This window comes from Scyliorhinus torazame, chromosome 10 (assembly GCF_047496885.1).
Source record: "Scyliorhinus torazame isolate Kashiwa2021f chromosome 10, sScyTor2.1, whole genome shotgun sequence".
Classification (NCBI taxonomy): Eukaryota; Metazoa; Chordata; class Chondrichthyes; order Carcharhiniformes; family Scyliorhinidae; genus Scyliorhinus; species Scyliorhinus torazame.
The window spans coordinates 9,099,080-9,112,615 of record NC_092716.1 but is presented as its reverse complement, the minus strand read 5'-3'; the positions used below and the strand labels follow the sequence as shown (position 1 = coordinate 9,112,615).

Genomic DNA, 13,536 nt, shown 5'->3' with positions numbered 1-13,536 from the left:
GGTCAGTACTGAGGGAGTGCTGCACTGTCAGAGGGCAGTACTAAGGGAGCACTGCACTGTCAGAGGGTCAGTACTCAGGGAGCCCTGCACTGTCAGAAGATCAGTACTGACGGAGTGTTGCACTGACAGAGGGTCAGTACTGAGGGAGTGCTGCACTGTCAGAGGGTCAGTACTGAGGGAGCGCTGCACTGTCAGAGGGTCAGTACTGAGGGAGTGCTACACTGTCAGAGGGTCAGTACTGAGGGAGTGCTGCACTGTCAGATGGTCAGTACTGAGGGAGTGCTGCACTGTCAGAGGGTCAGAACTGAGGGAGCGCTACACTGTCAGAGGGTCAGTACTAATGGATTACCGCCCTGTCAGAGGGTCAGTACTGAGGGAGCGCCGCACTGACAGATGGCAGTACTGAGGGAGTGCCGCACTGTCAGAGAGTCAGCACTGAGGGAGTGCTGCCCTTTTTGAGGGTCAGTACTGAGTGAGTGCTGCATTGTCAGAGGGTCAGTACTAAGAGAGTGCTGCACTTTCAGAGGGTTAGAACTGAGGGAGTGCTGCACTGTCAGAGGATCAGCACTGAGGGAGTGCTGCACTGTCAGAGGGTCAGTACTGAGGGAGTGCTGCACTGTCAGAGAGTCAGCACTGAGGGAGTGCTGCACTGTCAGAGAGTCAGCACTGAGGGAGTGCTGCACTGTCAGAGGGTCAGCACTCAGGGAGTGCTGCACTGTCAGAGGGTCAGTACTGAGGGAGTGCTGCACTGTCAGAGAGTCAGCACCGAGGGAGTGCTGCACCGTCAGAGGGTCAGTACAGAGGAAGCGCTGCAATGTCAGAGGGGCAGTACTGATGGAGTGCTGCACTGTCAGAGGGTCAGTACTGAGGAAGCGCTGCACTGTCAGAGGGTCAGTGCTGAGGGAGTGCTGCATGGTCAGAGGGTCAGTACTGGGGGAGTGCTGCACTTTCAGAGGGTTAGAACTGAGGGAGTGCTGCACTGTCAGAGAGTCAGCACTGAGGGAGTGCTGCACTGTCAGAGGGTCAGTACCGAGGGAGTGCTGCACTGTCAGAGGGTCAGTACTGAGGAAGGGCTGCACTGTGAGAGGGTCAGTACTGAGGGAGTGCTGCATTGTCAGAGGTTCAGTCCTGAGGGAGCGCTGCACTGTCAGAGGGTCAGTACTGAGGGAGTGCTGCACTGTCAGAGGGTCAGTACTGAGGGAGTGCCGCACTGTCAGATGGTCAGTACTGAGGGAGTGCTGCACTGTCAGAGGGTCAGTACTGAGGGAGTGCTGCGCAGTCAGAAGGTCAGTACTGTGGCAATGCTGCACTGTCAGAGGGTCAGTACTGAGGGAGTGTTGCATTTTAAGAGGGTCAGTACTGAGGGAGTGCTGCACTGTCAGAGGGTCAGTACTCAGGGAGCATGGGACTAATAGAGAGTCAGTACTGAGGGAGTGCCGCACTGTCATAGGATCAGTACTGAGGGACTGCTGCACTGTCAGAGGGTCAGTACTGAGGGAGTGCTGCACTGTCAGATGGCAGTACTGAGGGAGTGCTGCACTGTCTGACGGTCAGTACTGAGGGAGTGCTGCACTGTCAGAGGGCAGTACTAAGGGAGCCCTGCACTGTCAGACGATCAGTACTGACGGAGTGTTGCACTGACAGAGGGTCAGTACTGAGGGAGTGCTACACTGTCAGAGGGTCAGTACTGAGGGAGCGCTGCACTGTCAGAGGGTCAGTACTGAGGGAGTGCTACACTGTCAGAGGGTCAGTACTGAGGGAGTGCTGCACTGTCAGAGGGTCAGTACTGAGGGAGTGCTGCACTGTCAGAGGGTCAGTACTGAGGGAGCGCTACACTGTCAGAGGGTCAGTACTAATGGATTACCGCCCTGTCAGAGGGTCAGTACTGAGGGAGCGCCGCACTGACAGATGGCAGTACTGAGGGAGTGCCGCACTGTCAGAGAGTCAGCACTGAGGGAGTGCTGCCCTTTTTGAGGGTCAGTACTGAGTGAGTGCTGCATTGTCAGAGGGTCAGTACTAAGAGAGTGCTGCACTTTCAGAGGGTTAGAACTGAGGGAGTGCTGCACTGTCAGAGGGTCAGCACTGAGGGAGTGCTGCACTGTCAGAGGGTCAGTACTGAGGGAGTGCTGCACTGTCAGAGGGTCAGTACTGAGGGAGTGCTGTACTGTCAGAGAGTCAGCACTGAGGGAGTGCTGCACTGTCAGAGGGTCAGCACTCAGGGAGTGCTGCACTGTCAGAGGGTCAGTACTGAGGGAGTGCTGCACTGTCAGAGAGTCAGCACCGAGGGAGTGCTGCACTGTCAGAGGGTCAGTACTGAGGAAGCGCTGCACTGTCGGAGGGTCAGTGCTGAGGGAGTGCTGCACGGTCAGAGGGTCAGTACTGGGGGAGTGCTGCACTTTCAGAGGGTTAGAACTGAGGGAGTGCTGCACTGTCAGAGAGTCAGCACTGAGGGAGTGCTGCACTGTCAGAGGGTCAGTACCGAGGGAGTGCTGCACTGTCAGAGGGTCAGTACTGAGGAAGGGCTGCACTGTGAGAGGGTCAGTACTGAGGGAGTGCTGCATTGTCAGAGGTTCAGTCCTGAGGGAGCGCTGCACTGTCAGAGGGTCAGTACTGAGGGAGTGCTGCACTGTCAGAGGGCAGTACTAAGGGAGCACTGCACTGTCAGAGGGTCAGTACTCTGGGAGCTCTGCACTGTCAGAGGATCAGTACTGAGGGAGTGTTGCACTGACAGAGGGTCAGTACTGAGGGGGTGCTGCACTGTCAGAGGGTCAGTACTGAGGGAGCGCTGCACTGTCAGAGGGTCAGTACTGAGGGGGCACTGCACTGTCATATGATCAGTCCTGAGGGAGCGCTGCACTGACAGAGGGTCAGTACTGAGGGAGTGCTGCACTGTCAGAGGGTCAGTGCTGAGGGAGTGCTGCCCTTTTTGAGGGTCAGTACTGAGTGAGTGCTGCATTGTCAGAGGGTCAGTACTGAGAGAGTGCTGCACTTTCAGAGTGTCAGTACTGAGGGAATGCTGCACTGTCAGAGAGTCAGCACTGAGGGAGTGCTGCACTGTCAGAGAGTCAGCACTGAGGGAGTGCTGCACTGTCAGAGGGTCAGCACTGGGGGAGTGCTGCACTGTCAGAGGGTCAGTACAGAGGGAGCGCTGCACTGACAGATGGCAGTAATGAGGGAGTGCTGCACTGTCAGAGGATAGTACTGAGGTAGCGCTGCACTGTCAGAGGGTCAGTCCTGAGGGAGTGCAGCACTGTCAGAGGGTCAGTACTGAGGGAGTGCCGCACTGTCAGAGGGTCAGTGCTGAGGGAGTGCTGCATTTCAGAGGGTCAGGACTGAGTGATTGCCGCACTGTCAGATGGTCAGTACTGAGGGAGTGCTGCATTGTCAGAGGGTCAGTGCTGAGGGAGTGCCGCACTGTCAGAGGGTCAGTACCGAGCGAGTGCTGCATTGTCAGAGGGTCAGTACTGAGGGATTGCCGCACTGTCAGAGGGACAGTGCAGAGGGAGTGCTGCGCTGTCAGAGGGTCAGTACTGATGGAGTGCTGCATTTTAAGAGGGTCAGTACTGAGGGAGTGCTGCATTGTCAGTGGGTCAGTACTGAGGGAGCGCTGCACTGTCAGAGGGTCTGTACCGAGGGAGTGCTGCACTGTCCGAGGGCCAGTATTCAGGGAGGGTCACACTGTCAGAGGGTCAGTACTGAGGGAACGTTGCACTGTCAGAGAGTCAGTACTGAGGGAGCGCTGCACTGTCAGAGGGTCATTACTGAGGGAGCATGGGACTAATAGAGAGTCAGTACTGAGGGAGTGCCGCACTGTCAGAGGGTCAGTACTGAGGTAGTGCCGCACTGTCAGAGGGTCACTACTGACGGAGTGCTGCACTGTCAGATGGCAGTACTGAGGGAGTGCTGCACTGTCTGAGGGTCAGTACTGAGGGAGTGCTGCACTGTCAGAGGGCAGTACTAAGGGATCATTGCACTGTCAGAGGGTCAGTACTCAGGGAGCCCTGCACTGTAGGAGGATCAGTACTGAGGGAGTTTAGATTATCACAGAATTTACAGTGCAGAAGGAGGCCATTCGGCCCATCGAGTCTGCACCGGCTCTTAGATTGAGCACCTACCCAAGGTCAACACTGCCACCCCATTCCCATAACCCCACCCAACATTAAGGGCAATTTTGGACACTAAGGGCGATTTATCATGGCCAATCCACCTAACCTGCACATCTTTGGACTGTGGGAGGAAACCGGAGCACCCGGAGGAAACCCACGCAGACACGGGGAGAACGTGCAGACTCCGCACAGACAGTGACCCAAGCCGGAATCGAACCTGGGACCCTGGAGCTGTGAAGCAATTGTGCTATCCACAAGGCTACCGTGCTGCCCCAAAAATTCAGAGGACCCAATTATTTTTTTTTTCCAATTAAGGGACAATTTAGCGTGGCCAATCTACCTACCCTGCACATCTTTGGGTTGTGGGGGTGAAACCCACGCAGACATGGGGAGAATGTGCAAACTCCACACGGACAGTGACCCAGGGCCGGGATTCGAACCCGGGTCCTCAGCGCCGCAGTCCCAGTGGTAACCACTGTGCCACATGCCGCCCATCTATCTCTGTCTTTGTTGCACTGAGAGAGGGTCAGTGCTGAGGGGGTGCTGCACTGTCAGAGGGTCAGTACTGAGGGAGCGCTGCACTGTCAGAGGGTCAGTACTGAGGGAGCGCCGCACTGACAGAGGGTCAGTACGAATGGATTGCCACACTGTCAGAGGGTCAGTACTGAGGGAGCGCTGCACTGTCAGAGGGTCAGTACTAATGGATTACCGCCCTGTCAGAGGGTCAGTACTGAGGGAGTGCCGCACTGACAGATGGCAGTACTGAGGGAGTGCCGCACTGTCAGAGAGTCAGCACTAAGGGAGTGCTGCCCTTTTTGAGGGTCAGTACTGAGTGAGTGCTGCATTGTCAGAGGGTCAGTACTGAGAGAGGGCTGCACTTTCAGAGGGTTAGAACTGAGGGAGTGCTGCACTGTCAGAGGGTCAGCACTGAGGGAGTGCTGCACTGTCAGAGGGTCAGTACTGAGGGAGTGCTGCACTGTCAGAGAGTCAGCACTGAGGGAGTGCTGCACTGTCAGAGAGTCAGCACTGAGGGAGTGCTGCACTGTCAGAGGGTCAGTACCGAGGGAATGCTGCACTGTCAGAGGGTCATTACAGAGGAAGCGCGGCACTGTCAGAGGGGCAGTACTGATGGAGTGCTGCACTGTCAGAGGGTCAGTACTGAGGAAGCGCTGCACTGTCAGAGGGTCAGTGCTGAGGGAGTGCTGCACTGTCAGAGGGTCAGTACTTGGGGAATGCTGCACTTTCAGAGGGTTAGAACTGTTGGAGTGCTGCACTGTCAGAGAGTCAGCACTGAGGGAGTGCTGCACTGTCAGAGGGTCAGTACTGAGGGAGTGCCTCACTGTCAGAGGGCCAGTACTGAGGGAGCGTTGCACTGTCAGAGGGTCAGTACCGAGGGAGTGCTGCACTGTCAGATGGCAGTACTGAGGGAGCGCTGCACTGTCAGAGGGCAGTACTAAGGGAGCACTGCACTGTCAGAGGGTCAGTACTGAGGGAGTGTTGCACTGACAGAGGGTCAGTGCTGAGGGGGTGCTGCACTGTCAGAGGGTCAGTACTGAGGGAGCGCTGCACTGTCAGAGGGTGAGTACTGAGGGAGTGATACACTGTCAGAGGGTCAGTACTGAGGGAGTGCTGCACTGTCAGAGGGTCAGTACTGAGGGAGTGCTGCACTGTCAGAGGGTCAGTACTGAGGGAGTGCCGCACTGTCAGAGGGCCAGTGCTGAGGGAACGCTGCACTGCCAGAGGTTCAGTACTGAGGGAGCGCTGCACTGTCAGATGGTCAGTACTGAGGGACTGCTGCACTGTCAGAGGGTCAGTACTGAGGGAGCGCTGCACTGTCAGAGGGTCAGTACTGAGGGGATGCTGCACTGTCAGAGGGTCAGTACTGAGGGAGTGCTGCACTGTCAGAGGGTCAGTACTGAGGGAGTGCTGCACTGTCAGAGGGTCAGTACTGAGGGAGTGCTGCACTGTCAGAGGGTCAGTACTGAGGGAGTGCCGCACTGTCAGAGGGCCAGTGCTGAGGGAACGCTGCACTGCCAGAGGTTCAGTACTGAGGGAGCGCTGCACTGTCAGATGGTCAGTACTGAGGGACTGCTGCACTGTCAGAGGGTCAGTACTGAGGGAGCGCTGCACTGTCAGAGGGTCAGTACTGAGGGGATGCTGCACTGTCAGAGGGTCAGTACTGAGGGAGTGCCGCACTGACAGATGGCAGTACTGAGGGAGTGCCGCGCTGTCAGAGAGTCAGCACTGAGGGAGTGCTGCCCTTTTTGAGGGTCAGTACTGAGTGAGTGCTGCATTGTCAGAGGGTCAGTACTGAGAGAGTGCAGCACTTTCAGAGCGTCAGTACTGAGGGAATGCTGCACTGTCAGAGAGTCAGCACTGAGGGAGTGCTGCACTGTCAGAGAGTCAGCACTGAGGGAGTGCTGCACTGTCAGAGGGTCAGCACTCAGGGAGTGCTGCACTGTCAGAGAGTCAGCACCGAGGGAGTGCTGCACTGTCAGAGGGTCAGTACTGAGGGAGTGCTGCACTGTCAGAGGATCAGTACTGAGGGAGTGCTGCACTGTCAGAGAGTCAGCACCGAGGGAGTGCTGCACTGTCAGAGGGTCAGTACAGAGGAAGCGCTGCACTGTCAGAGGGGCAGTACTGAGGGAGTGCTGCACTGTCAGAGGGTCAATACTGAGGAAACGCTGCACTGTCAGAGGGTCAGTACTGAGAGAGTGCTGCACTGTCAGAGGGTCAGTACTGGGGGAGTGCTGCACTTTCAGAGGGTTAGAACTGAGGGAGTGCTGCACTGTCAGAGGGTCAGTACTGAGGGAGTGCCTCACTGTCAGAGGGCCAGTACTGAGGGAGCGCTGCACTGTCAGAGGGTCAGTACCGAGGGAGTGCAGCACTGTCAGAGGGTCAGTACTGAGGGAGTGGCGCACTGCCAGAAGGCAGTACTGAGGAAACGCTGCACTGTCAGAGGGTCAGTACTGAGAGAGTGCTGCACTGTCAGAGGGTCAGTACTGGGGGAGTGCTGAGCTGTCAGAGGGTCAGTACTGAGGGAGTGGCGCACTGCCAGAAGGCAGTACTGAGGGAGTGCTGCACTGTGAGAGGGTCAGTACTGAGCGAGTGCTGCATTGTCAGAGGTTCAGTCCTGAGGGAGCGCTGCACTGTCAGAGGGTCAGTACTGAGGGACTGCTGCACTGTCAGAGGGTCAGTACTGAGGGAGTGGTGCACTGTCAGAGGGTCAGTACTGAGGGAGTGCTGCACTGTCAGAGGATCAGTACTGAGGGAGTGCCGCACTGTCAGGGGGTCAGTACTGAGGGAGTGCTGCACTGTCAGAGGGTCAGTCCTGAGGGAGTGCTGCACTGCCAGAGGGTCAGTACTGAGGGAGTGCTGCACTGCCAGACGGCAGTACTGAGCGAGTGCTGCACTGTCAGCGGGTCAGTACTGAGGGAGTGCTGCACTGCCAGATGGCAGTACTGAGGGAGTGCTGCACTGTCAGAGGGTCACTACTGAGGGAGTGCCACACTGCCAGATGGCAGTACTGAGGTGCTGCCGCACTGTCAGGGGGTCAGTACTGAGGGAGCACTGCACTGTCAGGGGGTCAGTACTGAGGGAGTGCTGCACTGCCAGATGGCAGTACTGAGGGAGTGCTGCACTGTCAGAGGGTCAAAACTGAGGGAGTGCTGCACTGCCAGATGGCAGTACTGAGGGAGTGCTGCACTGTCAGAGGGTCAGTACTGAGGGAGTGCTGCACTGCCAGATGGCAGTACTGAGGGAGTGCTGCACTGTCAGAGGGTCAGTACTGAGGGAGTGCCGCACTGCCAGAGTGCAGTACTGAGGGAGTGCTGCACTGTCAGAGGGTCAGTACTGAGGGAGTGCCGCACTGTCAGGGGGTCAGTACTGAGGGAGTGCTGCACTGTCAGAGGGTCAGTACTGACCTAGCGCTGCACTGTCAGAGGGTCAGTACTGAGGGAGTCCTCCACTGTCAGAGTGCCAGTCCTGAGGGAGTACTGCACTGTCAGAGGGTCAGTGCTGAAGGAGTGCTGCCCTTTTGGAGCGTCTGTGCTGAGTGAGTGCTGCATTGTCAGAGGGTCAGTACTGAGAGAGTACTGCACTGTCAGATGGTCAGTACTGAGGGAGTGCTGCACTCTCAGAGGGTCAGTACTGAGTGTGTGCTGCACTGTCAGAGTGTCAGTACTGAGGGAGCGCCGCACTGTCAGAGGGTCAGTACTCAGGGTGTGCTGCACTGTCAGAGGTTCAGTACTGAGGGAGTGCTGCACTGTCAGAGGGTCAGTACTGAGGGAGTGCTGCACTGTCAGAGGGTCAGTACTGAGTGCGTGCTGCACTGTCAGAGTGTCAGTACTGAGGGAGCGCCGCACTGTCAGAGGGTCAGTACTCAGGGTGTGCTGCACTGTCAGAGGTTCAGTACTGAGGGAGTGCTGCACTGTCAGAGGGTCAGTACTGAGGGAGTGCATCACTATCAGAGGGTCAGTACTGAGGGAGTGCTGCACTGTCAGAGGGTCAGTCCTGAGGGAGTGCTGCACTGTTAGAGGGTCAGTACTGAGGGAGTGCTGCACTGTCAGAGGCTCAGTACTGAGTGCGTGCTGCACTGTCAGAGGGTCAGTACTGAGGGAGTGCTGCACTGTCAGAGGGTCAGTACTCAGGGTGTGCTGCACTGTCAGAGGTTCAGTACTGAGGGAGTGCTGCACTGTCAGAGGGTCAGTACTGAGGGAGTGCATCACTATCAGAGGGTCAGTACTGAGGGAGTGCTGCACTGTCAGAGGGTCAGTCCTGAGGGAGTGCTGCACTGTTAGAGGGTCAGTACTGAGGGAGTGCTGCACTGTCAGAGGCTCAGTACTGAGGGAGTGCTGCACTGTCAGAGGGTCAGTACTGAGGGAGTGCTGCACTGTCAGAGGGTCAGTACTGAGGGAGTGCTGCACTGTCAGAGGGTCAGTACTGAGGGAGTGCTGCACTGTCAGAGGGTCAGTACTGAGGGAGTGCTGCACTGTCAGAGGGTCAGTACTGAGGGAGCACCGCACTGTCAGAGGGTCAGTACTGAGGGAGTGCTGCACTGTCAGAGGGTCCGTACTAAGGGAGTGCCGCACTGTCAGAGGGTCAGTACTGAGGGAGTGCTGCACTGTCAGAGGGTCCGTACTAAGGGAGTGCTGCACTGTCAGAGGGTCAGTACTAAGGGAGTGCCGCACTGTCAGAGGGTCAGTACTGAGGGAGTGCCTCTCTGTTGAAAGGTTTCTCTTCAGATGAAATCTTCAGCCAAGCCTTGCACAGCTCCCCCAAATGCTCCTGAAACATCCCAGGGCAGTATTTTACTGGAGGGCTGATGGTTTCTTCTCAGTGTTCTCGTGAATATTAATCCATCAGCTGGAAAAACTATCCAGTAATTATCAGATTGTTGATCATGGAAGCTTTCTGTGTATCAACTGAGTGACTTCATTTTCAACTTCCCAACAGCAATTGCAGACACAGAGTCCGTTGATCACGGTGTAGCTGTTTAAGACATCCTGTGGTTGTGGTAATTTTTAAAAGATAAAGTTAGAGTATCCAATTCTTTCATTTCCAATTAAGGGGTAATTTAGTGACCAATTCACCAACTATGCACATCTTTTTGGGTTGTGGGGGTGAGACCCACGCAGACACGGGGAGAATGTGCAACTCCACACGGACAGTGACCCGGGGCCAGGACCGAACCCGGGTCCTCGGCGCCGCGAGGCAGCAGTGCTAACCACTGCACCATCGTGCCGCTCTGCAGTTGTGGTAATTGCTATATAAATGCAAATCTTTATTTCATCTTTATCACCATATTGTTGCACACAAGTGACATTACATGGGCAATGTCCATCCCCGTTCTGTGTGTTTGACAGCTAAGGGTGTGACAGAATCATTCAGAAATCATTGGTTGAGGAATACTGTGCACGTAACACTGTTCCTCACTTTGAAAATGAACATATTGGAATCTTGGATTGAGAAAGGAGTCAATGGTAAGAATAATTTTTGCACCAGAGTTTGAACAAATAATAATATATAAGAGGTAAGCCACTGCGACGATGTTTGTGTTTATTGGAACAGGATGTATTAAACTGTCCAATGCACAATGCAATTTGTGCTGCTAACGTGTAGCCGTGTGTAGCTTTGTGTGTAATTGATTTGGCTTTCTGAGGTCAGTTAGAGGCTAATTGCCTAATAGCATTTCCTAACATCAATTACAGGTCAGGCTGGCTTTGCCTTCCTTGCTTCACTAATGTTTGTTCAGCGTATCAACGCCCTGTCTGCCCTTTCGGGGGGGGGGGGGGGGGGGGGGGAACTATAAATTCCCACAGCACAATTTGGAAGAAGACCAGGGCAGCTTCTCCAGGTGTGTTTGCCAACAACACCTCGCAGTCAACAGCACTGAAAAAGACAGCATACCTGGACCTTATCACATTGTTATTTGCAGGGTCGCACTGTGCAGAAATTGACCATTGCGCCTCCTACATTGCAAATTGCGATTCCCCTACCATTGGCTGTAAAGTGCGTGGGATGTCCTGAGAATGTAAACAGTGCCACAGAAATACAAGTTTGTTTCTTTTTTTCCGACAAAGTCTCCGAATGTCTGTGCTGCTGAATTCCCTCTGTGTCTTTCCATTTCAGGATGCGCTAAGATAGACCTCTGCCTCAGGAAAGCTGTGATTTTCTCGTGTGTTTTTTTTTGTTTTGCAGTTAGTCTTTTCTATCTTCCTCTCATTCACGGGAGCTCCATCCGGATTGGTCTAGGAGGGAACCATTCTAACCTCTGTGAGTGACTCTCTGGTCAGGTGACTAATCTAACTGTGTTTGTAGTGGGCAGTATTTATGGCAGGGATTCTCATTAATTTGATTTGATTTATTATCACATGTACCGAAGTACGGTGAAAAGTATTTTTCTGCGGCCGAGGGAACGTACACAGTACGTACATAGTAGACAAAAAGAATAATCAACAGAGAACATTGACAAATGGTACATCGACAAACAGTGATTGGTTACAGTGCGGAACAAGGGGCCAAACAAAGCTAATACATGAGCAAGAGCAGCATAGGGCGTCGTGAATAGTGTTCTTACAGGGAACAGATCAGTCCAAGGGGGAGTCGTTGAGGAGTCTTGTAGCTGTGGGGAAGAAGCTGTTCCTATGTCTGGATGTGCGTGTCTTCAGACTTCTGTACCTTCTGCCTGATGGAAGGGTCTGGAAGAAGGCAATGCCTGGGTGGGAGGGGCCTCTGATAATGCTGCCTGCCTTCCTGAGGCAGCGGGAGGTGTAGACAAAATCAATGTGGGGGTGGCAAGCTTGTGTGAAGTGTTGGGCTGAGTTCACCACACTCTGCAGTTTCTTGCGATCTTGGACCGAGCAGTTGGCATACCAAGGAAGAACATTCAACAGTAGGCAGAGATCTCCGCACTCAACCACTTTGTCCCTCTTGATTGCAATCGGTGAATACCCCTCGCCCCTCCTGACCCTCAAGTTTCTCCGCACAGCCCCTCCTTTCCTCTCTATGCCGAATACATTCCGTGCATTCTTGAACTCAGCTGCAAATTATAATGGAAAAGTCTTTCCCCCGGACTTTTTTTTAATCATAGAATTTACAGTACAGAAGAAGGCCATTTGGCCCATCGAGTCTGCACCAGCTCTTGGAAAGAGCACCCTACCCAAGCCCACACCTCCACCCTATCCCCATAACCCAATAACCCCACCCAACACTAAGGGCAATTTTGGACACTAAGGGCAATTTAGCATGGCCAATCCACCTAACCTGCACACCTTTGGATTGTGGGAGGAAGCCGGAGCACCTGGAGGAAACCCACGCATTCACGGGGAGAACGTGCAGACTCCGCACAGACAGTGACCCAAGCCGGGAATCGAACCTAGGAACCTGGGAGCTGTGAAGCAATTGGGCTAACCACTGTGCTACCGTGCTGCCCAGATTCCAGGTTCCATAGGTGGAAAGGTTCTCTTTGACCTCTCTTCTTGTTGCTCAGTATGTGTCCAGTGTGGCTTAGTGGGAAGCTCCCTCAACTCTGATTCAGAAAACAGCTGATTGAAATCCCACTCCAGGGTGCTGAGTATATAATCTGGGCTGATATTCTGAGCGCAGTGCTGAGGGAATGCTGCTTTATCAGAGGTGCTGCCTTTCACATCAGGTATTGAACTGAGGCCCGATCTAACTCTGTTTCAATGTAAACTAAGCCCAACTTCCTCCCACCTGTACCGATAATTTCAATTTCCTCCGCCTGGAATCTCATTTGTTGCTCCCTCTCTTTCCTGTCCACAAACACCAAGCAGCATCTGCCCACCACCTCCAAGTACCAGCCCAGGCCCAGTGGCAGCATTCTAACCTCCAGGTCCACTTCAGTTGGCAGAAAATGCTTTGGTTTCTCAAGCCAGGCACCTCCAACAGTGCGGAACTCTTTCATTACAGTGCTGGAGTCTGATTTTGTGCTCAAGTCCTGGAGTCGGATCTGAATCCAAAGCCTACCTGTTCAGAGCGAGGCACAGAAACATGGAAAATATGAGCAGGAGGAGGCCATTCGGCCCTTTGGCCCTGCTCCGCCGTTCATTATGATCATCGCTGGTCATCCAACTCAATAGCCTAATCCAACCTTCCCCCCATATTCGTTGATCCCCTTCCCCTTAAGTGCTAAATCTGTCTGCTTCTTGGGAACATGCAATATTTTGGCTGCAACTGCTTCCTGTGGTAGCGAATTCCACAGGCCGACCACTCTCTGGGTGAAGCAATTTCTCCTCATCTCTGTCCTAAATGGTCTACCCCGTACCCTCAGACTGTGACCCCTGTTTCTGGACACGCCCCACCATCAGGAACATCCTTCCTGCATCTACCCCGTCCAGTCCTGTTAGAATTTTATAGGTTTCTATGAGATCCCCCCTCATTTTCCTGAACCCCAGCGAATACAGTCCTAACCTATTCAATCTCTCCTCATACGTCCATTCTGCCATCCCATCAATCAGTCTGCTAAACCTTCTTTGCACTCCCCCTAAAGATTGATTGATTCATTGATATTTATTGTCACATGTACCGAAGTACAGTGAAAAGTATTTTTCTGCGGCCGAGGGAACGTACACAGTAGGTACATAGTAGACAAAAGAATAATCGACAGAGAACATTGACAAATGGTACATCGACAAATACTGATTGGAACATCCTTCCTCAGATAAGGAGACCAAAACGGAACACAACATTCCTCACCAAGGCCCTGGGTAATTTTTTAAAATATAAATTTAGAGTACCAATTCATTTTTTCCAATTAAGAGACAATTTAACGTGGCCAATCCACCTACGCGTCACATCTTTGGGTTGTGGAGGCGAAACCCACGCAAACACGGGGAGAATGTGCAAACTCCACACGGACAGTGACCCAGAGCCAGGATCGAACCTGGATCCTCGGCGCCGTGAGGCCGCA

General features: G+C 54.0%; 1 protein-coding gene across 2 annotated transcripts in view; it reads left to right on the top strand.

Annotated features, from left to right (window-relative positions):
- The window catches only part of bean1 (brain expressed, associated with NEDD4, 1), a 214,722-nt gene that overhangs the window by 41,045 nt on the left and 160,141 nt on the right, over positions 1 to 13,536 (top strand). Inside the window, exon 2 of one of the 2 annotated variants that reach the window (XM_072517816.1) lies at positions 10,806 to 10,880. The exons of the other annotated variant lie outside the window; for it this stretch is intronic. Coding sequence (XP_072373917.1) covers positions 10,806 to 10,880 — 75 coding nt within the window. The remainder of the gene's footprint in view (positions 1 to 10,805; positions 10,881 to 13,536) is intronic. 2 annotated transcript variants of the gene reach the window in all.